The sequence below is a fragment of the Peromyscus maniculatus genome, chromosome 9 (genome assembly GCF_049852395.1).
Source record: "Peromyscus maniculatus bairdii isolate BWxNUB_F1_BW_parent chromosome 9, HU_Pman_BW_mat_3.1, whole genome shotgun sequence".
Lineage (NCBI taxonomy): Eukaryota > Metazoa > Chordata > Mammalia > Rodentia > Cricetidae > Peromyscus > Peromyscus maniculatus.
The window spans coordinates 55,667,587-55,692,822 of record NC_134860.1 but is presented as its reverse complement, the minus strand read 5'-3'; the positions used below and the strand labels follow the sequence as shown (position 1 = coordinate 55,692,822).

The 25,236-nt window shown below is 44.8% G+C and overlaps 2 protein-coding genes across 2 annotated transcripts; one reads left to right on the top strand and one right to left on the bottom strand.

The window, feature by feature from the left end:
• Nucleotides 1-1,711: 1,711 nt before the first annotated feature.
• Nucleotides 1,712-2,581, bottom strand: Mrpl57 (mitochondrial ribosomal protein L57). Its single transcript, XM_006988436.4, has 2 exons — nt 2,481-2,581; nt 1,712-2,165 (listed from the first exon to the last, which is right to left on the bottom strand). Exon 2 carries the CDS (start codon nt 2,155-2,157, stop codon nt 1,849-1,851), a length of 309 nt encoding a protein of 102 aa, XP_006988498.1. The 5' UTR covers nt 2,158-2,165; nt 2,481-2,581; the 3' UTR covers nt 1,712-1,848.
• On the top strand, nt 2,388-22,122 carry Ska3 (spindle and kinetochore associated complex subunit 3). The gene is made up of 9 exons (XM_016006915.3): nt 2,388-2,797; nt 5,592-5,653; nt 6,245-6,410; nt 7,844-8,255; nt 12,134-12,240; nt 16,774-16,859; nt 18,493-18,684; nt 20,668-20,841; nt 21,257-22,122. Exons 1-8 carry the CDS (start codon nt 2,695-2,697, stop codon nt 20,791-20,793), a joined length of 1,254 nt encoding a protein of 417 aa, XP_015862401.2. The 5' UTR covers nt 2,388-2,694; the 3' UTR covers nt 20,794-20,841; nt 21,257-22,122.
• Nucleotides 22,123-25,236: the final 3,114 nt, after the last annotated feature.

The window sequence follows — 25,236 nt, the reverse complement described above, 5'->3', positions numbered from 1 at the left end:
TCAACTGAGTGAACCTGGATTTAGAATGAACTAGCTACTAGCAGTTTCCCTCAGCCGTGTGTGTGTGTGTGTGTGTGTGTGTGTGTGTGTGTGTGTGTGTGTGTGTGTGTGCGCGCGCGTGTGCGCGCGCGCCACACGCGCGCGCACCTCTTCTGGGCCTAGAACCTGGTAAGCAAGCACCTCCAGCCTGTCCCTCAACGTTTTTCATTTTTGGCTTTTCAAGACAGGGTTTCTCTGTGTAGTCCTGGTTATTCTGGAACTCACTATAAACCAGGCTGGGCTTGAACTCAGAGATCTGCCTGCCTCTGCCTCTGCCTCCTGAGTGCTAGGATCAAAGGTGTGCATCACCACCTTCCAGGTTCAGTCTTTTCAACTGAATTCGGTGCCTGCATCATGTAGAGATGTTGATGTGTGCTGGAAGTACAGTTTGAAAAACTTACTTCCTATATTCCCAGCACTGTGGGAAGATAATTTGTGGGTCAGCCTGGGCTACATGATGAACCTGTAACAGGTCCCCAGACATTAGCACAATGTCATACACCATGACAGAAGTACCATTTGGGCCTTGGAACCCAGCACAGAGGCAGCAACACCTGCCAAAAATGAAAACAAAGACCAAATCCATCGAAGCCCAGAGTTCTGGGCAAGTCCCTAAATGTACCATGCTTGTTTTTTGGCTTCTGTAGTTCTGCTTCTGGCTAACTGTTCTTGTTAACTGAAGTGTCAACCCAGATGTGGTTTGGGTAGGGGGGGCACCCAGTGTAGTCACCAGCTGGCTAATAAAGTTTCTCCTGGCTTGAATCTGTGTCTGAGTTGTCTTCTCTAGTGGATACCTCACAACAAGCCCTTGTAGAAACCCTGTGGACCACACCCTTGCCGGGTTTTGCTGTTTTTGAGAGGGTCTCTCTGTAGCTCTGGCTGGGTTGGAGCTCTGTAGCCCAGACAGGCACTCGGTCACCTGCCTGCTCTGCCTCCTGAGTGCTGGTTCAAGGCATCCACCACCACAGCCAACAAAATCCCCTACTTTCAGGCGGGGTATGGAGCTCAGTTGGTCGAGTCCTTGCATAACAGCTGACACCCCAAATTCAGTCACCAGCACAATCGAGTTTTCTACTCTAGAGATGGAAAGTTTGTAAATGTGATCTCCACATCACTTCTTGGACGCATTCATACCGGTTTCATCTCACAGGTTGGAGAGGAGGGCAGAAGTAGCCAAGTGGAATGACTCCTTATAAAATCTGTGTATCAGAACTGTTGCCTCATGTGTGTGTTACCCTGTGACTAACTCTAGGCCCTTTGTTTCAAGATCTAGTTTTGCTACATGTGTAGGCATGTGCCTTTAATCCCAGCCCTTGCGAGGCAGAGGCCAGTAGATCTCTAGAGTTCAAGGCTGTTCTACTCTAAGTAGGGAGACCCATCTCTAAAACAACCCCCGCCCCCATTTTATAGTAAGGCAGGGAGCCAATGCCTGTAACTCCAGCACTGGGAGATAGGCAGGCCTACTGCAAATTTGAGGTCAGCAAAAAGGGCAATAGATCAGAAATTATGCACCTGTAGCAAGGTTAGAGCCCCCAATATTCTTTCTTTTGGCTTCCTGCGGCTGGGTTTTACACTAGCAAAGATTTTTCTCCCTCTCCCTCCTGAGTGTGAGGAATACAGGTGTGAGCCAAATGCCTAGGTAGAGCCCCCAATATTCTATATGAAACAACTATTAATCATGTTTGTTTTAATAAGATTCTGGTCGAAGGGATCACACTGTTATATAAATTACATTTTTTTTTTAAGTTCCAGGACCAGGTAAGGACAGAGCGGTCTGGTATCCATAAACGTACAGGTGATGGCTCCAGGTCAGGACCATTTCTTCGTGACGTTGAGATGGTCTAGCTGGTCGGCAACGTATCTGTGCGGGGGGAACTTGGAAGTGGCGGCCGCCTTGATGGCCTCAAAGGCCTGGGCCCTGCGCTCCGCGGCGTGGCGGTACTCCTGCTCCACTGTCATGTAGGGCATGCTCAGCCAGTAGTGGTTCTCGGCCTCCACCTCCAGGCGACGGATCATGTTCTCCTTCATCCGGAAAGACACGTTCCGCGGCCGCCGGTGCTTCCCGATCCACTGATGGCCGGGAATGCGGCCGCGCAGGAGGACAGCGGTGAAGAACATGGTGTCTCCTGGGAAAGGACACGAAAGCCGGGGTCGCTGAGACCCGGAGGCGGCTGGCGAGCGTACACGCTGGCTCCCACGTCCCGCGCCCACCCGGCCGATGCCCGAGCACGCTCTGCCCCCGCCGGAAGTGGGGGACCGGGTGCCGGGCCGATGCCAGAGCACGCTCTGCCCCCGCCGGAAGTGGAGGACCGGGTAGCCGGGCCGATGCCAGGGCACGCTCTGCCCCCGCCGGAAGTGGGGGACCGGGTGCCGACCACACCGCAGGGGACGATGGGCCTCCCAGAGAACCCCCCTGGCCCACGAACTCGCGACGATCTCACCTCGCAGTCCCTCAGACACTGACACACGCCAGGACGCCCGCGCGCATTTCTTCCGGGGCTTGCCGGGGCCCCAGTGCGAGACTTCCGCTCTCGCGAGAGACGTCTTCTGCGCGCCTGCGCGGAGCGGGCGGCTGGTACTGGACGGTAGGATTCAAATGAGTGGCGCGCTCGAGGCTGAGCGTGGAGGTCGGCGCCCGGCCCAGCTCCTCTCGCTATGAACCCTATCCAGAGTTTCCACTGTAAGCTGCGGGGTCTGGCCGCCGTCCTGGACGGCGAGACGGCCCGGCTGCTGCGAGCGCTGGACGGCGAGGACGACGGTGAGTGGGCGCGGTTCTCCGTGGGCCGGGGCACCCGCGACGGGGGGCGAGGCTGACTGTGCTTTCCAGGCGTCCTGTGTGCCTTGGGTGCTTGTCAACAGCGTCCACCGTCGCCTGATCGAAAATGCACTAAGGCCTGTGCTCTGCATGTGTGAGTTGACGCCGACATCTGCATTTTCTCCAGTAATATCGTATTTCCAGTACAAATACTCGGTACTGCTGTGTTTTTTTTTTTTAATAAATAAAATTCACCACCATTCTTACTCGTATTAGAGTTTGAATAATAATAATAATAATAATAATAATAATAATAATAATAATAATAATAATTGCATGGCCGGGAGTAGTGGCACACGCCTTGAATCCCAGCCAGCACCCAAGAGGTAGAAGCAGGTGGATTTCTGTGAGTTCTAGGCCAGCCTGCTCCCCATAGGGAGCTCCAGACTGACCGGTCTTTTTTTTTTTTTTTTTTTTAAATCGTTGCAAAAGTGGTTCAGATTTTGAGATTATTTACTTAAAATGTCATAATTATAATGTATCTTAAGTAATATTGCACCCTGTAGACACAGATTCCTCTCCATTTGGAAATGTTTTTGTGACTATAAAAGTAACATGCACGGTAGGAAATTTCAGATACAGAACACTAACAAGAATATACGTATTTTCTATTTAACTCAAAAGAGACATCGCTTACTGTTTTAGCAATGTTTCTACCATTTTTATTTTAGGGAGTTAAAATGTGCTTTATTTGTTTATGTTTTTGAGCTAATGCTGCATAATAGACTAAAATGCATTAGTATTTTCGACTATATGAAAATTGCTTTTCACAGTTTGCTAGTCTATATTCTTACCAAAACATTACCTCTGCATAAGCTTCATTTGTTTTTTACAATAAAACTTGTAATAATTCTTTAATTATTATGTAAAAAGTATGCAAAAGATGATTGCCAGCAGTTTCACTTTTTATAACTGTGCAGGCTAATTTTATGTCAGCTTGACACAGGCTAGAGTCATCTGAGAGGAGGGAATCCCAGTTGAGAAAATGCCTTTATAAGACTGGGCTGTAGGGCATTTTCTTAATTAGTGATTGATGGGGGAGGACCCAGCCTGTTGTGGGTGGTGTTATCCCCAGGTTGGTGGTTCTGGGTTCTATAATAAAGCAGGCTGAGCAAGCCATGTGAAGCAAGCCAGTAAGCAGCACTCCTCCATGGCCTCTGTGTCAGCTCATACATCCAGGCTCCTAGGCCGTGTGAGTTCCTTCCACTCCCTTCAGTGATGAACTAGGATGTGAAAGTATAAGCCGAATAAACCCTTTCCTCCCCCAAGTTGCTTTTGGTCATGGTGTTCCATTGCAGCAATAGAAACCCTAACTAAGACAATGACTGTAGTGATGGATGATTGAATGGACTTATAAATTATCTTTGAGACAATCTGCATACAGTAAAACTCATAAGAATGCATTTCATTGGTTCTTAGTATAGTCAGTTGCGCAACTGTTACAGAAGGTTTAGATTTTGATAACTTTCTGAAACTTCTTTACAGAAGCCTTGCTTCTGTCTTTACAGGTGTGTTTTTTACTCCAGTAAACCCCAAACCCAAACTGATTCATTAAAATAGCTGCCCGGGCAGTGGTGGCACATGAAAAATTTAGTGTAATTCCTTAGACATAGCATGGTCTATAGAGTGAGTTCTAGGACAGCCAGGGCTACAGAGAAACCCTGTCTTGAAAAACAACAACAAAATAAATACATAAAGAAATGAAAAACCTTTAATGAACGACAGCATACACAAAGTAAATAAATCTCCAGGCATGGCAGCCCATATCTTTGATTCAGAATTGAGAGGCAAAAGCAGATGGATCTGTGAGTTCAAGGCCAGACCAGGCTCTGATCCACACAGCAAGGGCTATACAGTGAGTCCTTATCTCACCAAGTAAATACACCTAACCAACAAATAGCCTACAACTGATACAGTGGAATAAGACCCACTCTACAGTGGATGACCATGGGGAATGATGCTAACGATGGGACTACACACTATAGGGTTCCTTTTACAGGAATAGGCAGGTCCACTCACACAGAAAGGAGACATAAGGTTGCCTGGAGCCAGTATGATGGACAGTGATAGGATTACGGGGAACAACTGTTTACTGGCATGAGAGCTTCTTTCTTTCTTTCTTTCTTTCTTTCTTTCTTTCTTTCTTTCTTTCTTTCTTTCTTTCTTTCTTTCTTTCTTAAGAGCTATTTCCTTCCTTCCTTCCTTCCTTCCTTCCTTCCTTCCTTCCTTCCTTCTATTTTTTTTGAGACAAGGTTTCTCTGTGTAGTTTTGGTACCTGTCCTGGATCTCACTCTGTAGCCCAGGCTGGCCTTGAACTATCAGAGATCCGCCTGGCTCTGCCTCCCGAGTGCTGGGATAAAAGGCGTGAGCCGCTGCTGCCCGGCTCCCAGCAGGATTTTTATGTCTAAGGAATAAATTTTTCATTTTCCTCATGCTTATTTGTGGGAGCCCACAAAGGTTTCCTAGTGAGATCTGAGCTTGCTTTACACAACCAGGCTGCATTAGGGGATAGCTGACCACGTGCATGGTCACCAGGTGTCTGGGATGGCTGTGCTGGGGGAGGTCTTTTGTCTCACTTCTTGACATAACTTTAAAAAGCACTTTAGTAAAGAGACAGAAGGGGCCAGTGGATTAGGATCCAGGCCCTCCCGAACTATCCTGTGTTTCTAACTCTACCTTGGGGAGAGAAGAGGGAGCAGGTCTCTCTCACTTACTGAACTTTTTTCCTCCCTTTAAGCCTTAGAAGATTCACCAATGAGAATTTTATATGACCTTCACTCAGAAGTTCAGACTCTAAAGGTACTTATTTATCTCATTTTTTCCATGGTGGGTAATTTTTCTGTAGCTTAAGTTGTTATGGGTCTGGGTCGCTCAGAGATCCACCAGTCAGACAACGATTAAGATTTTAATAAGAGGCGGTTTATTTACTGGCACCTGACTGATTGGCCCCAGGACTGCACCTGAGAGTACTCCCAAGCTGCAGCCTTTAGCGATATCAACCCAGGGCTTATCAAGGCAAAAACCAAAAATGACAGGTCTTCTGCCTGCGTGTAGGCAGGGGCTTACTTTAACATATTTGTCTTGCAGGTGTCCTAGTCGTCTTTTTGAGCAGAGTAAGCAAGGTTGATTACAAAAGCAGAAATGGCAGTCAGTCTTATGATCTACTGTCTCGCCGGAAAGGCAGATTTACAAGATCAGTCAATTTTAAGAGTAATCTTCAATGTCTGGGGAAAGAGGGAGGTGGGCAATTAGGGTACAGCCTGTAGAGTCTAAGGGCTTCCGTGTTAGAGGCTGTTTGTGTTTTGGTCTCTCAAGCCTAGTAAGTCTAAACTGTAAACCGTCACAAAGTCACTTAGATCATGTGTACTGTATTTGCTTCCCTCCTGAAAGGATGATGTTAACACTCTTCTTGGTGAAGCAAGATTGGAGAGTCAAGAAAGCACACATTTCATAAAGGCAACAAAAATACTGATGAAAAAAAATTCAACAGACATCATGAAGCTGAGAGAGTTTTTCCAGAAGTATGGCTATCAAGCACGTGACAAGGAAGATTCAGGTTTGATTGACTTGCATTTCTTAGCATCTCCATAGGGAAGAACGCCTTGAGTTCTGTCTGTCAGGTCGTTGAGTGAGCATTCAGCACTTCATGCCGGTCAGTGGTCCACCGGAAAGTGGTCCTTGTGGGTCTTGAATTTGAGGAACCTCTCGGACAATAGCAAGTCTGGGCTACATAGTAAGACTTACAGCAAGACATAAAACTGCCCTTGCTCTCCATTCCACAGTGCTGGATAGAAGTGTCTTTGAGCTGTTAAAATGAAAAAGGGTGCCTAATTAGCTCTGCCAGTAAGTAGCTGGAGAACCACTGGGTACTCCCTAAGATTCCTCCTCTGCAAAACAAGGTGCTTGCGCTATATAAATTGACAACTTTTTGTTGCAAATGCCTGTAATCCTAGGAGCCAAGGGAAAGGGTCACCAGTTGAAAACTTGTTATTGCTCAGAGCCTAATAACTGCCCTTTCTTGTTAGTGTAAGGTGGGGTATTTAATGTATGTACTTCCTGAGGGTGCATAAAGACCAGTTCAGAGTGAGCGTCGTGCAGCCCTTTGGAGGCCAAGGCACACAAATCGCCAGATGGAGCCAGCTGCTGTGCCGTTGCCCACTGTTAATGCTGCTGCTGCTGCTGCTGCTGCTGCCATTCTGCCCATATCTCTAGTATGCATCAGTGTCTTGATCTTTTACGGAGATGGTCTTTGTATGTATGGAAAGCATTAATGAAATCAAACAAGTAATACCACATGTGTGGTAAGTATGTTAGTCAACGTGCTGTACTAGAATTCAGTTTACTTTCGAAGTTAGAAAGTGTGTGATATAATTTGCTTTCCTCCTAAAGTAATCATAGATTCAAATGCTCCTCTCCTTTTCTTTTGTACTTGGGCACCTACAAGTCAAGTGTATGGTTGGCAAGACAGCTCTGGGTATACATACACTTGTCACTAACCTGACAACCTGCATTTGGTCCCCAGGACCCACAAGGAGAGAATAGTCATTGCCACATGTACCCTGTGGCACACACAAAAAATGAACAAAATGTAATTGAAAATTTTTACAAAATTAAAAGTATAAAATCATATTGTTTCAGTTTGTGTTAAATCTAGAACAAAGTTGATTATACACTAATTCCCTAATAATACTTTCAGAAAACACTAAGACTGATCAATAAATCTATTGAAGAAGTAGGAAATTGGATTTTATTTGTGGGTGTTGGTTTTTCAAAGCATTTCCATTTCTCTAAAGTGTCTAGATGGAATACAAGCAGGTAGGTTGTATATATCAAACTTACAGAAGAGACGGTTGAAATGAAAGCTTCAAAGGGTCAAGATTTGACCGACATGGAACATTTGGGGTGGGCTATTCTGTGTTCTTTTAATAATCAAGAGATTTCCTGTCTTAATGTTTGACCAGAATTTACCTCTTTGACTTTTCCTCCCAGCATGTGAGCACAAAGTCAGCGACTCGGCCCCAGAGTTGGCTGTGTGTGAAGACGCTCAGAAGCCCACTGCAGAGGACGAGCCGTCTGATCCGTGTGTTCCGAGCACTTCTGTCTCTGAAAAGCCCCTACACAGCCCACAGCTTTCAGACTTTGGACTGGAGCGGTACATAGTCTCCCGAGTCCCACCAAACCCTCCCCAGACAGCTGACAGCCTTAAAGAAGAATGCATATCTGAAACCCCTCCTGCCAAAGAATCTTCTGTCACAGTGCTAAAGACTCCCAGGTGTGCTCTGAAGATGGATGATTTTGAGTGTGTAACTCCTAAATTAGAACACTTTGGTATATCTGAATACACTATGTGTTTAAATGAAGATTATACCATGGGACTTAGAAATATGAAGAACATGAAAAGGTAAGCAACTTGAAATTGTTTTTGTTTTTTTGTGGCAGGGTTTCTCTGTGTATCTCTGGCTGTCCTGGAACTTACTCTGTAGACCAGGCTGGCCTCTAACTCACAGAGATCCACCTTCCTTCCTGTCCCTTAGTTCTGGAATTAAAGACATGTGCCACCACCTCCCTGCTAACAACTTGAAATTTTTTAAAGATTTATTTTTGATTACATGTATGGCTATGTGCTGGTGAGTACAGGTGCCCTCAGAGGCCAGAGATGTTGGCTCTCCCTTGGAACTGGAGGTACATGCAGTTGTGAGCTGTCTGATGTGAGTGCTGGGAACCGAACTCGGGCCCTAGAAGAGCCATACATAATACTACTGAGCCAGCTCTCCAGCCCCTTGAAAATATTTTTGTTAATTCTTTGAAAACTTTGTACAATGTTTTTGATTATACTCCCCCCAATTCCTTTAGCATCTACTGTCCCCCAATTCATGTTTTTTTTTTTTTTTTTTTTTTTTTTAAATAACCCATGGAGTCTGATTTGTGCTGCCCATATACTGCCGGACCACAGTCTACCTTCCAGGACCAGACCCTTAAAGGAAACAGACTCCCTCTCCCAGCAGAGGATAGTTGCCTGTAGCTCCTTTGCTAAGGGTGGGACTTGATGACCTTCCTCCTCCTCCATGTTGGGATTTTGTAGTTTAACCTTGTGCATTCTGTCAAAACTGTTGTGAGTTCCTCTGTTCAACTGCCTGTCTTGCAGGAGAACACTGTTTGAATGCAGTCATCTACTGCCTCTAGCTCTTAGAATCTTTCCACCTCTTCTTCTAAGATGATCCCTGAGTCTTGGGATGACATCCCATTTAGGGCTGAGCACTCCGTATAGTCTTTTACCCTCCCCATGTTGACTGTTATGGATCTCTGTGTTAACGGTCGTCTGCAAAAAGGAGCTTCTCCAAGCTGGACATGGTGGTGCACGTCTTTAATTCCAGCACTCAGGAGGCAGAGGTAGGCTGATCTGTCAAGAGTTCAAAGCCATCCTGGTCTATATAGTGAGTGCTAGGATGACTGGGGCTATGTAGAAAGATCCTGTCTCAAAGAACAAAACAAAAATAAACAAATGAAGCTTCTTTGGTAAAGATTTAGAGAGATACAGTAATCAGGCTGGGTGAGGTGGTTCATTCCTTAAATCCCAGTACTCAGGGGGCTCATCTCTGATTTTGAGGCCAGCCTGGTCTACATAGCAAGCTCCAGGACAACCAGGGCTACATGGAGCTTGTCTTAAGAAAGGGTTGGGGGTGTGGGTACACTGATCTGTGAGCAAGCAGTGTAATTAAGCTGTCCATGTATCAGGATTAATAGTAGTAGTTTCTCCTCCCAAGACCCATTTAGCCATGGGTTCTTGTCCCCAGTAACAGTATTAGGCGTGGGTTCTCTCTTGTGGATCAGTCCATAATTGCAATTCGAAAGTGATTATTTCTGAAACTCCAGTGGGCATATTGTCATTTGTAATGTGTGGAAGTCTATGGGACCTCCCTGAAAGGTAACCCCTTCCAGGTACTGTGCTTTTTAATCTGATAGTCTGTGGTGTCTCCGGAATGGCACCATTGTTCCTGGTTATAGTTTAAACTCTTCCATCTGTGTCTGTTTTCGGAAGCTTCTACAGTAGTAGGTCTCCATGACTTTTTCAAAGATTTTTAGTGTTAGTTGTCCGTGTGTCCTGTCCTCATCCCCCACCCCACTTATTCTTTTTACTCCCCCCACCTCCAGACAACACACACACACACACACACACACACACACCATACACAAACACACACACCTGGGGCTGCATGCATTCCACATACAAGAGAAGATGTGATGTTTGTCTTTCAGAGTCTGGGTTACCACATTCAAAATGATTGTTCACAGCTCCATCCATTTACCTGTCGTGATTGCATTTTTCTTATCAGCTGAATAATACTCGATTGTGTAAATGTACCACATTTTCATTCTCTGTTGTCAGTTGATGAGCATGTTAGCTCCTTCCATTTCCTGTAAAGCAGCAGTTGAGCAGGTATCTCTATAGTAGGATATAGACTCCTTTAGGTACATGCCCAAGAATGGCACAGCTGAATCATATGGAGGATCTATTTCTAGCTTTATGAGGAACCTCCACACTGATTTCCATAGTGGTTGCACCTGTTTAAACTCTCGCCCGCAGGAAAAGAATGTGCTCCCCTTCCTGACATCCATGCCAGCAAAAGCTTGGGGTTTTATGTTTGGTTGAGTTTTTGTTGTCGATTTTGTTGGTTGAGTCAGGGTCTCTTTGTGTAGTTCTGGAAGGCCTGAAGTTCACAAAGATTCCCCTGCCTCTCTGCCTTCTGAGTGCTGAAATTAGAGTTGTATGCCACCACTCCTGAAGTCACTTTTTTCATTTATTTATTTTTAAATCTTAGCCTTTGTGACTGAGGTAAGATGAGCTGCCCCTGATGTCTGTGCCGGGAACTGAACTGGGGTCTTCTGGAAGGGCAGGAAACACTGAGCTGTAGCTCGAGTTTTCCTGTCTTGCCCACAGTCAGGACAAATCTTTGTCTTCCACCAGTCCCACAGCCGCTCAGACCCAACCAAGTAAACACAAAGACTTATATTGCTTACAAACTGTATGGCCGTGGCAGGCTTCTTGCTAACCGTTCTTATAGCTTAAATTAATCCATTTCCATAAATCTATACCTTGCCACGTGGCTGGTGGCTTACCGGTGTCTTCACATGCTGCTGGTCATGGTGGCAGCTGGCAGTGTCTCTCTGCCTCAGCCTTCCGCTTCCCAGAATTCTCCTCTCTCCTTGTCCCACGTACTTCCTGCCTGGCCACTGGCCAATCAGTGTTTTATTTATTGACCAATCAGAGCAATTTGACATATAGACCATTCCACAGCACTGAGCCATCTCTCCAGCCCACTTTTAGAAAGATTTCAGCTATTTCCTATTTTATCAGTAATTTCATCCATGAAGTGTAAGCTGTTGATGTCCTAAGGAGTGATAGAATCCACAGCATGCAGTGTTCCCTCATGTGTATTTGTGTAATTGGGCAAGTCAATCTCTGAGTAGCCCTAACTATCCTGGAACTCGCTCTTTAAACCAGGCTGGCCCAGACTCACAGAGATTCACCTGCCTCTGCCTCCAGAGTGCTGGGATTAATGTTGTGCACCACCACTGCCTGGCTAGGGCAAGTCAATCTTAATAAAATGACAGATTCAGTCTTCTTACTCTAAAATAATGAGATTTTTTTTATTTTTAATTTTATTTTGTGTGTTTGGGTGTTTTATCTGAATGTATATCTGTGACCTCATTCATGCCTGGTGAAGGAGGGTGTCAGAGCTCCTGGGACTGGAGTTAGGAATTAAATCCTGGTCTTCTGGAAGAGCAGCCAGTGCTCTTAACCACTGAACCATCTCTCCAGCCTCCCCCCGTCACCCAACTTGTTACTGGGCTTGAATAATTTTGCTTTCTATCAGATAGGCTAATAAAAACAAATCCTGCCACACTAGGTTACTAATGAAGTCTTGCTGATTTACTGCATTTGCATCCTGGGTAAATCCCACAGCTTTCCTCTAAGTTAGAGGTAGTTAATCCACTCCAGGACGATCAAGCAGGGCATCACCTGTTGTCTGTCAAGTGCTAGGATTGCATGTATGTGCCGCCACACCTTGCTTTACAGATTTGTATATTTAAAATAAATATGTATACTACTTAAATATTTAAAGTAAATGATAGGTTTTCCAATATATTTTTCAATTATTTTAATGATTCTTCAATTGGTCTTTATTTCATAAACCAAAAATGAACTACCCCAGCCTGAAATATTGTAAGATGAAGTTTTTCTGCAAAGGTTGAATGTTAACTCTCGTGACTTTACAGTTCCCCTCTGAATAGTGCCAGTGGAGAGGCCGTAGGGACAGGGCCTGTGACCAGTGAGAATTCTTTAGCCATTCCTGGTTCCATAATCGAGCAGCTGGAAAAAACTGGTGAGTTTAAAAAATTAGCTTCTCCTTTGTACTCGTTCCTGGTTAACTTTGTACAAAATGATTCTCTAATTAGATTATTAACCTTAGGTAGTTTACTACATCTTTTGTTTGTTTTTTAACGTGCACATTTGTCTGTGTGAGGGTGTTGGATTCCTTGGAACTGAAGTTACAGACAGTTGTGAACTGCCATGTAGGTGCTGGGAATTGAACCTGGGTCCTCTGAAAGAGCAGCCAGTGTTCTTTAACTGCTGAGCCCTCTCTCCATCCCCCCTTACTGCATCTTTTTAATTTGGTGGTACTGGGTCTTATTTAGTACCATTCCACTTAGGTTCAGCTTGATTTCATGGGGGAGAGTGATACATTTTTTCTGATAATTTTTTTCTTTCAACTATATTTCATGTGTATGTTTGATTGCCTTCACATATGTCTGTGCCCCACACGTGTGTTCCTAGTACCCTTGGAGTCCAGAAGAGGGCACTGGAGCTGCTGGAACTGGAGTTACTGGTAGTTGTGAGCCACCATAAGGATGCTGGGAACGAGACCTGGTTCTTCTGCAAGAGCAGCCAGTGCTCTTAATTGCTGAGCCCAGCAATAAGTTTTCCGTCCAGCTCCAATAAGTTCTCAGCATTATTTCTGATTATGTGTAGTATGTGTCAGGTTTTTGTTCTCCATAGTTTAACCTACTCTTGTTGGAAGTGTCCATGTGGGTTGTGTGGAGGCCAGAGGTTGAATAGAGTGTCTCCCTGATTGTTTACCACCTTAGCTTTTGAGATGGGTTCTCTTATTGAAGCTGGAGCCCACATTGATTTGACTATGCTGACTGGCCAGTGAGCTTCAGGGGTGAGCCTGCCATTCCCCATCACTGGAGTTACTACTACATAGTGCCATGGCCCCCAAAAGGAGGGGCACTATTAGAGGTGTGGCCTTGTTGGAGGAAGTGTGTCACTGTAGAGGCAGGCTTTGAGGTCCATATATGCTCAAGCCCAGGCCAGTGAGACCGTCTACTTCCTGTTGCCTGCATATCAACAGGTAGCAGCAGCTCCTCCTCCAGCACCTTATCTCCCTGCACGCTGCCCTGCCCCACCACGAGATAATGGACTAAACCTCTGAAACTGTAAGCCTGTATGTGTTTTCCTTAACAAGAGTGGCGTGGTCACCGCAGTAGAGATCCTGACTGAGACAGAGCTGGAGACCTGAACTCAGGCCCTCATGCTTGCAGAGCAGGCCCATCTCCCCAGGGTCATGTTCACTTGAAACAGATACGGGGAGGCACACTTGGGATCCCATCACTAGGGAGGAAAAGGCTAAGTTTGCGGCCAGCCTGGGCTACTTTGAGATTGTCTCAGAAACAGCTCCACCCTCCAAAATATATATTCATCATTTTCTCTTTAATTTTTTAAAAAAATCACGTATAGGGGACTCAGTGTTTAAGAACACTGGCTGCTCTTCCAGAGGACCCAGTTCAATTCCCAGCAACCACATGGCATCACACCTGTCTGTAACACCAGTTCGAGGGCTTCTGACCCCCTCACACAGATATAAATGCAGGCAAAACACTAGCGAACAAAAAATTTTTTTAAAATCATTTTTATTTTATGTATATGAGTATTTTGCCTACATTTATGTCCGTACACTCACGTGTGCCTGGTGCCTGTGGCGGTCAGAAGAGGCCATTAGATCCCCTGGACCTAGACTACAGGTGACTGGGAGCCGCCATGTGGGTCCTGGGGAACTGAATTCAAGTCCTCTGGAGGAGCAGCCAGTGCTCTCAGACATGGAACCATCTCTCCAGCCGTCCTTTATTTAACTTTTGCAAATCTGTGAGTTCTTTTCACCGAATTGGCAAATGTTTAACACTGTCTTTATCTTTCCAAAGTCTTGCACTTAGTTTTAGAAAAAATATGCTAATTTCATGACATGTTATTAATAAGCACTGTTGGTACAAGCAATTTTAAAAATGTAACTGGCTTGTACTCGTGGTAACTTACAGCCCACTCTATAAGGAAGAGCAGGACGGTATTAAAGAAATGTTTAGAGAAAGACAACAGCTCGTGTCTGTATCATGGGAAAGCACTGGGCGGAGCAGGAGCGGAAGAGCTGCCTACCAAGATCTGCTTTTATTCTTTTGAAATGTGGATGGGTATTTCGTCTGCATGTGTGTCTGTGCATCATGTACATACACGTCTAGTACCTTCAGAGGCTAGCTAGGAGAGGATGTCGGATCCCCTGGGACTGGAGTTACAGATGGTTGTAAGCTGCCATGTAGGCGTTAGAAATTGAACAGTAGTTCTCTGGACGAGAAGCCAGTATCCCAACCACTGAGCTTTCTCTTTAGCTCCCAAGAATGTTTTTTTTTTTTTTTTAAATGAAATTAGGTCTGGAGAGGTGACTCAGCAGGGAAGAACATTAGCTGCTCTTGCAGGGACCTGGTTTGATTTTCTGACAGCCATGATTCCTAGCTCACAACCATCTGTGACTCCAATTCCAGGGTCTCCAATGTCCTTTTCTGACCTCCACAGGCACAAATATGCACATTCATGCAGACAAAACGACCATATACATAAAAGTGAATAAATCAATAGAGTGTGAGCTTTTTTAAAAGTATGGCTGAGGAGATAGTTCAATTAGTAAAGTGTTTGCCACACAGACATGAAGACTGACTTAGGTTTGCGTTCCCAGAACTTGTATAAAGTCCAGACACGGTGATCCGTGCATGTTGGTGCCAGCCCTGGGGGAGGCAGAGACAGGTGAACCCCTCAGGCTCGGTGAGAGACTATCTCAAAGAAAAAGATCTCAGCACTTGGGAGACAGACAGGTGGAGCTCTGCATTTAAGGCTAGCCTGGTCTCCAGAGTGCATCCCAGGACAGCTGTGGGACACAGAGAAAGCCTGTCTGGAAGCCCAACAACAAAAAGATGGGGTGCAACCGAGAAAGACCCTTGGTGTCTGCTTCTAGCCGCAGTCAAGTGTACCCAACGAAGCACACTTGTGCACACACCACACTCTACACACCACACCACTCGCCGAAAAAAGAGGAAGGAGAATGAATATATAGTTGAAGACAGTGTCTCACCTTGAGTCTTGAACTCAGCCGTCCTCTGCCTCAACCCCTGAGTTCTGGGATTACAGGTTTGAACCACCATGTCCAGTTAAAATACCTTTCTTAAAAGATTTATTTATTTTCATTTTATGTATATGAGTGCTTTGCCTGCTTGAGTATCTGTGCACTATGTGTGTAGTGCCCACAAAGGGCAGAAGAAGGCACTGGAATCCTGGAACTCATGCTACAGGTTGTTGTGAGCTGCATGTGAGTGCTCAGAACTAACCTAGGACCTCTTCAAGAGCAGCAAGTGCTCTTAACCACTGAGCCTGACTTCACCCTTGCGGGTCCTCCTCCACCTACTTTCTGTACTAGTGGGGATTGAACTCGGGGCTTCGTGCGTGCCAGGCAAGCACTCCACCAATTGAAGTGTACTATGCCCAGCCATTACAGTTTGCTTGTTTGTTTTTTGCTGTTGTTGTTGTGTGTTTTTCATTTGTTTTGTTGTTGTTGTTGTTTTGTGTTTTTTGGTTTTGGTTTTTCAAGGCAAGGTTTATCTGTGTAGCGTTGGCTATCCTGGAACTCACTCTGTAGACCAGACTGGCCTTGAACTCAGAGAGATCCGCCTGCCTCTGCCTCCCAAGTGCTGGGATTAAAGGTGTGCACCGCCCAGCACTTGTTTTTATATATATATATGTGTGTGTGTGTGTGTGTGTGTGTGTGTGTATCTTTTTTTAAATTTTTATTTGTTATTGGTGTGTGTGTGTGTGTGTATGATGTTTGTATATGAGTATGGGTATGTGCTTGTCATAGTGTGTATGGAAGTCCAAGGAAAATTTTTGAGAGTCACTGTGTCATATGGGCATTGAGCACTAGTCATAAGGTTGATGTGACAAGTGATTTTATCTGCTGAGCCATTTCAATGGCCTGTTTACACAGTTTTTAATAGATTGATTTATAGTTATCTTTGTAGCTATTTTCATGATTTCTTTAAAAATTATTTTGACAGCAGGGACTGAACCCAGGGCCTTAGCAAACATTCTGACAACTGAGTTAGATCCCCAATAGTTGGTTGCTATTATATGTTACCTGTTACAGCAGAATTCATTACTTTGTACTGTTCTTATACCATGCAACTTTTACTAATATTAATGATAAGTATATATGTGAATTTAACAGTTTTGGTTTTTCTTGTCCAGCCAAACCACACTCCATACTTAGATTTTTAGAACAATAGTAACAAAATATATAGGCTAAATTGACAATTAACATGGCTCAGTGGTTAGGAGCACATACTACTTTTCTAGAGTACCTGGATTCAGTTCCTAGCACCCACATCAGGCACTCACAACCACCTCTATCTCCAGCTCCAGGGATAGCTGACTGCGCGTGCGTGCACGCGCGCGCGCACACACACACACACACACACACATAATTTACAAAAGTTGGATACTTACTTCAACTTAATTTTCATGCCTATTTTATGTCTTCTAGATGCTGAATATACAAATTCACCATTGCCACCTAAATTCTGCACTCCTGGTTTGAAAATTCCGTCTACAGTGGACAGTGGAGCTTTGGTAAAGTTCTACTAAAGTTAAAAACTGTCATCTTCCTCCTTAGGACTCAGACATGACTTCTGGACTCAGTGTCCATAACAGACGAGATCAGTGAAGCTCTTGGGAATACATGTGCAGTACATTCTGGGGAATTGTTAGGCACCATCAATTAGGACCCGTAGATTTTTCCATATCATGTCAAAATCTATCCAAGGGGAATTGAGACAGATTTATAGAATAACAATATAGACAGGAGTACAGAAATGTAACCGCTAGTGAGAAAGTGAGCACATCTAAGAGCTGATGCCAAGTGTCTGTCAGTCTAAATAATGGATGACCAAACAAAAAGAATATTTTCAAGAAATTTGATGTCCTTGAAGATAAATGATTATATACACACATCTATTTTAAGAAAAAAGAATGGGCCGGCTGGTGGTGGTGGTGGTGGTGGTGGTGCACACCTTTAATCCCCGCACTCAGGAGGCAGAGGCAGGTGAATCTCTGTGAGTTTGAGGCCAGCCTGGTCTACAGACAAGTTTCAGGACAGGCTCCAAAACTACACAGAGAAACCCTGTTTTGAAACCTCCTCCCCCACCCCACCCCCAAAAAAAGGAAAGAAAAAAGAATAAGTAGAAACAGATCAGAGTGGTTTTCCCTAGATAACAGATTTTTAGGTAATTTAATGTCTCCCTGGCTCAGTTTTTCCTGCTAACTTACTTAACATAATCAAAACCTTCCTCGTGAGACAGCTTCCTTAGTCAGGTGGGACAGCTGAGACAGGTGGGACAACAAGACTTGATGATCGGGCTGCTGTCATTTTTAGTGTTCCATGTAGCAGCCACTAATCAGGCAGTGTTTAAGCACCTACACTGTAGCTTGGTGCACCCGAGCTGTGACTAGTAATACGAGACAGGGCATCTGTAGACAGGTTCTTTTTAACAGGCTGGCTGCCTGCAGGTACTTGCTGTTTTCAGTCCATGTACATCTTTTGTTGTGTGTATTTGCTCTGTTTAAGAACTAGGGTGTCTTGTCGCTCAGAGTGGCCTTGACCTTGCTTTATAGTTGAGAATTGACGGTGACCTCCTCCTCCTCATGCTCTGCCTGCACCACCACGCCCACTTGTGTTTCTGTCCCTGTGGAAGGCACTCTACTGCTGTGGTATTCCTCGCCACTCTTTCTTTATTGACGTGAGACTTAGTGTGAGTTAAGTGCATGCTGAGCATCTCTTAGATGTATGTACGAAGACAGTGTATAGGAAGATTCTATTCTGAGCTGGGCTTTGATGTCTGGCCCAGACTAGCCTCTCCTCCTTTTGTTTTCTTCTCTGCCCTTAGCACCTAAATTCTGCACTGACTCAGACACTGCTACCCACTTGAGCTCGCAAAGACCTCAGTTTAGTACTGCCTGAGATGGGATGGGATGGGATCTGGGGTTCAGCCACTGTTCTTTTGAGTTCTCCCTGAAAGCCTGTATTAGTAGTGAAGATGAGACTTTGTCTTCTATGTACGATTTTCTTGATTTGGGTAGAACTCAGTCAGGAAAGTGGGATCATTTGGGGCTTGCTTTAGTAGACTCCAATAGAGCTAATTAAATAAAAATTTATTTACAACACTACTTACTTACAATAATTCAGTGATTTATTTTTATTCTGCAGGTATATAAAAATTATCCAAAACCAAATAGTTCATCAAGTGATTTGGAAGTGAAAGACTGTGATCCATTAATTTTAAATTCAGATGAATGCTATGAGAATTTTGCAGACCCCCCTTCTACAATTACTTCTTGTGAAAATATCAGGACACCTTCTCCTCCAGCAGTTACTGCAATTCCAGAAGACATTCTCCAGGTTATTGCCAGGCTATTTTCTTCTAATATTTTCAAAATTATATATTTGTGTTAGAGAACTGAAATTGCATATAAACTGTCATATTTACCATCAAGCCAATATGTGACTTTGGGTATTGAGAATATCCTTAAGGTTTTCTTGCACCAGATACCAGTTCCTAAGTTGGTTTTAGTGATGTTACGCAGAAGGTGTTTTCTCTCTAAATTTGTGTTCTACAGTGTGTTGTTTCTGTTAGTTTTTACCTGTGCTTGCCACTTTGGTTATTCATTGTTCCACTGAAAGTGAGTGCCCTTCCCCCTATTCACTATAGCCTCAGGGTGTCATTAATAACTCAAACTGATTGACGTGGCATTAAAATAGATGACTCTGTAGTATGGCATCACCAACTAGTAGATACTGCTGACCGCTCTGACCCTGACTAATCCAGTTAAAGTGTTGGCCATCAGTACTTAGTGCAAAGAATCTAAGTGACTCTTCTAGAGCTGTCCTGCCTCATGGGGAGCCATGAGAACAATAAACTGAGAAAATACCTAAATGCTAGTAGAACTGACTCACCCTGCAAGATCAACAAAGGATCTGTTCAATGTTTGTCTTTTTTTTTTTTTTTTTTTTTTAAGATTTATTTATTTATTATGTATACAGATGCAGGCCAGAAGAGGGCACCAGATCTCATTACAGATGGCTGTGAGCCACCATGTGGTTGCTGGGAATTGAACTCAGGACCTCTGGAAGAGCAGTCAGTACTCTTAACCTCTAAGCCATTTCTCCAGCCCAAATGTTTGTCTTTTTAAAAAATATTTATTGCACTTTTAATTGTGTATATAATACATGTATGTCTGTGGGATATATATACCTACCTATGAGTGTAGGTGCCTGAGTAGCCAGAAGAGGGTGTCAGATGCAGAGTTACAGGCAATTGTGAGCTGCCCAAAATGGGAGCTGGGAACCGAACTTTGGTCCTCTGTAAGAGCAGTGCATGCTCTTACTGCTGTCTCCAGTCCCTCCTCCTGACTGCCTGCCTTCTTAGGAGATAAACTAAACAGAATGTCTGTCTTTGTGAGGGTGTATGTGGAGAGTATTTCCTGTTGTGGGTTTCTTTATGAGAAGGTAAGGAGACCTCATCTTTGGTGGTTGTTTGCTTTTCTTATAGTGCTGTGGGCAAAACACTGGGATTATGTATGATATAGACACACTCTACCTTTTATTACATGCCCAGGGACACCTTACAGTCAGCATCTGCTTCTAGTTTCTTTTAATGTGTTAATTATATAAAGTAATGGATTTCATTTTTTTTTTTTCCCTTTTTGCTTTTTGAGACAGGGTTTCTCTGTGTGTAGTCCTGGCTGTCCTGGATCTCGCTCTGTAGACCAGGCTGGCCTCGACTCACAGAGATCCGCCTGCTTCTGCCTCCCAAGTGCTGGGATTAAAGGCGTGCGCCACCACCGCCCAGCTTACATGATAACATTTTCATACATGTGCATAACCTGTTTATGTCACAGATGCACAAACATCCATTACCTTCTCTGTTAAGAGAGTGTGTCCTCAAATAAGTTTCCTTAGGGCTGTTTAGGAGTGGCTATGTCACTGAAGACAATGTCTCACCCTCCTCCTTAAACGTCTAGACACAGAGGGGAGAGGCAGGGAGGGCCTGGGAGCCTCTCCCTCCATGATGGGTGCTCATTTGCTCAGTCTTGTGGAGACGCAGTGCACATGCGTTTAGCCCTTGTGTCCCTTCTCTTCAGTGTGTAGACTTCCTGTCTACACCATCAGACTCAACACGGCTCTCAGGCATTGACTCTAGTACACGTGTATTTAGAGTTTAGATATCCTACTTCATGCGAAATTCATGTTGCTTTCTTTGCTGTTCAGTGTCTGTATGGACTGCTGATATTTTAAGTATTTTAAATAACCTTTATCTAATTGTTCATGGCTCTTTTAGAGTGTTTAGAACACCTTCCAGATTTTTCATTGTTTTTGTTTTAGATGTTAACAAAGCACAACTCAAACCTAGCTACTCCAATGGAAGTTAAAGCAATGCCATCCAGGAAAGGCTTCCTCAAGTACGGGGGGCAGAGCATCCGAGGTGCTGCCAACAAGGAAAACTGGTGATGCCACTGCAGGACGTGCCTGTGTTACCTGAGGCATTTGAAAACTAGGGTGAGAACACTAGTGCTGGTTTCCCTTTTCATTTGCCTTGCCAGTGCGGGTTAACAGCCTGGCTCCACCTGAGCCTGGAGCTGGCCCTTGAATCTCACATTCCCAGGTTAGCAAGTCTGCTGGTGTGGTGATGCATCTGTTCCGAACTTCCCTTTGTAAAAAATTTTATTATTCTTGAAACAGGCTCTTAACTGTATAACCTTGGCTGGCCTGGAACTTGCTACATAGACCAGGCTGGCCTCAAATCACACATCTGCCTGCCTGCCTTGGCACATGCCACCAGCCTCTCTTCTTTTAAAGATTTGTGTGTGTGTGTGTGTGTGTGTGTAAGTATAAAATACTTAGTTACCATATTGCCTTCTGTCCTGATGTCTCTTAATTGTCCTTACTTGGTTTTATTTGTTTCTGTTTATAGGAATTCTAGTGTGGATACATCCAATAAAGAAGCTGGACAGCAACGGGAAAGTGAGCTGGACTTAAGTTTTCTCAAATCTTCTATTAGAAAATTTAGCTGGTTAACACAGAGAGACCAGTGAGATGGAAGGAGGGCTCACTGCTGTGTCTGCCTTCTTTTCTCCCAGTTTTCCAGTTTTATTTCATTCTTACATTAATGTTTCTGTTCTGCCACACTGTGTTGGCCTCTCTAGCTTGGCCACCCAGCAGATCTGAACTTCATTCTTTCTGGAAGATTCTGGACACCTACCTTGAGCCGGGAGCCTTGGGAACATCTTGATTCTAGAACTATCTAATATCCTTCTAGGCCCAAGATCCTTCTGATCCCAGAACAGCTAGAAAGTAGTTCTCTTACGTTCATGACAGTGCTTTTGGGAAGGTTTTGCAGTGCAGCCAGTAGGGGAATGAGGAGCTGGTGTTCTAGAGAGACCAGCTGAAATTCTGAGAAGAAATAATTGGCAAATACCATAGGTAGTACTTAATGGGCTTAGGGAATTTTCCTTTTTGGTTTTTTTTCCTAACCCCCGTGACAGGGTTTCTCTGTGTAGCCCTGGCCGTCCTGTGTCCCGGAACTCACTCTGTAGACCAGGCTGGCCTTGAACTCAGAGATCCCTCTGCCTCTGTCTCCCAAGTGCTGCGATTAAAGGAATGTGCCACCACTGCCCAGCAGCTTTAGGAAATTTTGTGTGGCATAAGAGGATTATTCTAATTATGCACTGAAAATGCAGTGGAAGAACTCCAGGGTAATCAAGATGTTCCCAAGGCTCCTGGCTCAGGGTAGGTATTTGTATAAATTTGTTACATAATAAAAGGATTTTCAGAGTAAAACTCCTGCCCACCTTGTGTGTGCTGCTGACTGAAATCTCTTCAGCCCTTTTCACTACCTGGCATTTGTGGCCGTGCATCCACATAACTGAGAGACTGCTGAGGGGGCGAAGAGCGGCTGGGGAGAAGGCTGAAAACAACGTGGCTCAGAGTGCTTGTTGCTTCCAGGTTCCCAGGTAGTAGTTCACAACCATCCCTAACTCCAGTTCCAGGGCATCTGATGCCCTCTTCTGACTTCATGGGCACCAAGCACACACAGATGCGGTACACATACTACATGCAAGCAAAACACAAAATACAATGAGTAAATCTAATAAAATTTTTAAAGAAAAGTGGGAAGAGGAGAGTGTTCTAGCAAAGGTTTAAAGAGGCTAGTGACGCAGGAAGAAGTATTTTAGGCAGAGCGATCGTTTGTTTCAGTGCTGAGAATCCGGAGGCTTGATAGGTTTGTCAAAGTTGATGTTAATTTTTACGTGATGTTTGGGGTGGACTGATGAAAACGGGGGTGGGAGGCGGGGGACAGAGAGCAGGTTTGGGCAGCTCCTTGGCGTTTTTGCTAAACACAACTAATAAATGGATGGGGCTAGAAGGGAAAGACAAGATAGGGTTTTTTCAAGGTTAGTGGTAGACTTTGGGCTTAAGCTCTGCTTCTTTTGACCTTGGCCCCTCAGATTATATGAATTTGTTCTCCTGTGCTTCACCCTCAGCACTTCCCTACTCTCCATAGTTTCTTACTTGGAATGATGCTTCTCGTTCCTCAAGCTGCACACGCTGTGGTCTTTCCAGGGTGTTTTCCCACTGTTCTTTTTAAATGAGATCTGAGATCTTTACTGTGGCCTAGGTGATTGCTCTCCTGCAATGGGTGCCTTAGCCACACCAGTTTTCAGCTCCCTGCCTTGGGTCTTACACTTTTCTGCCAACTCTTCTTCATTCTCTTCTGTCTTCAAGCAGTTGACAGTTGACATTGTTTGCCTCCTTCTCTACACTTAAGAACTTATGGCTCACTGGGCAGTGGTGGCACACACCTTTAGTTCCAGCACTCAGGAGGCAGACAGAGGCAGATGGATCTCTGAGTTCAGGCTAACCTGGTCTACAGAGCGAGTTCCAAGATAGCCAGGGCTACACAGAGAAATCCTGTCTCGAAAACCCAGGAAAAGAACAAACAGCATAGCAAACTCTGGCACAGTGCTGTGGGATATGTGCAGAGGCACACCTGGAGCCACGTGGAGTGAGTCTACCTGGACAGAGTCCACACAGGCCCTAGCAAGACAGGCAATTCCTCCATTGTGAGCTGGAGGCCAGCTAGCTATGCTGGGGACTTCCCATATAAATGATCATAAACAGCTGTCCTTTACGCTACTTGGAGTTGGTTGTAAACAATGAAGAGGGTTGGTTCCAGATGCCAGTCCAGCTCTTGAATGCTGTATTGTCTGTCACACTAAGTAGAACTTGTACTGTATATCCGAGTGTAAACTCATGTCCACCTCCCACATGGGCTGCCTGTTGGACCCTTGCCTTCTGTGGCCTTTGCCCTTGGTTTCATGCTTGCTTAACTAGTGATCACATCAGTTACTGAGTTTTATTGTCATTTTGATTCTAAATGCTGTTTAGTAGCCTATGTAATTCTTAAATTGGAGGTAGGCAAGTAGCATTTCAGAAGAAGAAACTGAGGCATTATTTTCCTTGTGTCCTGTTTTACGCGTTTTTGCAAAGCTCCGATGGTCTCTAAAATCTGGTAAGTTCTCTCAGTTCTCACCTTGGCTGCATAACCTGGTATTTCTACCTCCGATTATTGTCAAAACTACATAAAAAGTTGGTGGGAACCCTGGGGTGTGGTGCAGTGCCTGTGCCTGACTAACGTGTGAAGGACCCTGTTTTGATTCCCAGCACCACAAAAGGTGCATTTGGCTCTTCTGTTGACTGAGTCCTTTATCTGGAGTAGAACCTCACATTCTTGGGAACGGACTCACGCCATCTCCAGAATTGTACCACGTGGTTTCAGCAGTTACCTTTTCACGACACTCTTTTCATCCTTACATGATTTGAGGTTCTGTCTCTGATCTTTAAGTCACCTGCAGTCAGTCACTGCTGGAAAGTCTGACTGCAGTGAATCAGAAACAAGAAACAGTGTAAGTTTTCTGCCAGTTTCTGACTACTACCTGAAAGTCCACCTCATTCACATTCAAATTTTAGTTGAGTACAACCAGACCTATAAGCACAATAGCAGGATGGTGAGGAGTTCAAGGCCATCCCGATCTACAGAGAGTTCACCAGGACTACAGCGAGACACCATCTCAAAAAATGTTTTTATTTAAGTTACTGTACATGAAGTTTCCTTGGAAGTGGTTAAAGCAGCTGAGTAGGGTCAGACATCAGAATAACCTAAGGTGCAGAGCAGAGGGGCAGGCATGTTTCCCTCTATGGAAAACAGCTGACCCTGGGCTGTGTGCCAAGTTCTCAGTCACCTGGCTAGGCAAGCCAGGCAGTGGTAACACATGCTTGATCCCAGCACTCAGGAGGCAGAGGCAGATCCATGAGTTCAGGGCCAGGCTGGTCTACAGGGCAAGTTCCAGGACAGCCAGGGCTATGCAGAGAAACCCTGTCTTGAGAAACCAAACCCCAAAGGTCTCCCACAGCACCTTTCCAGGGTAATGACTGTAACATTCCCAGGTGACTTGCTTATTAAAGTGACTTGTGTTTAGTATTAATAATGCTTTGTGCTAGGTGTAGTCCCCTGTGTCTTTGATCCCAGGATAGAAAGCAGAAGCGGGTCAGATCTTTGAATTCTAGGCCAGCCTGGTCTGCAAAGGGAGACCTTATCTCAAAAACAAGGGCTACAGAGAGCACTTGTTATTTCTGCAGAGGAGTTTGGTTCCCAGCATCCACATGCAGACACACAGCTAGTTGTCTGGAGTGCCGGTTCCAGGAGTCTGACACTACCCTCTGACCTCTAAATGGACCATGCATCCACATGACAGACATGCAGGCAAACACTCAAACACATCAAATAAAAATTGTATGTTCAGATGCTCTTTGGGCAGGTGGGATGCTCAGTGGGTAAAGGTGCCTGCTACCAAGTCTGACAACAACCTGAGTGTGATCTGTGAGACTCAATGG

Coding starts and splice junctions, on each gene's coding strand:
- Ska3 (XM_016006915.3), top strand. CDS start 2,695: ATGAACCCTATCCAGAGTTTCCACTGTAAGCTGCGGGGTCTGGCCGCC. Junction 8,256..12,133: donor AATATGAAGAACATGAAAAG/GTAAGCAACTTG, acceptor GTGACTTTACAG/TTCCCCTCTGAATAGTGCCA. Junction 12,241..16,773: donor CGAGCAGCTGGAAAAAACTG/GTGAGTTTAAAA, acceptor TATGTCTTCTAG/ATGCTGAATATACAAATTCA.
- Mrpl57 (XM_006988436.4), bottom strand. CDS start 2,157: ATGTTCTTCACCGCTGTCCTCCTGCGCGGCCGCATTCCCGGCCATCAG.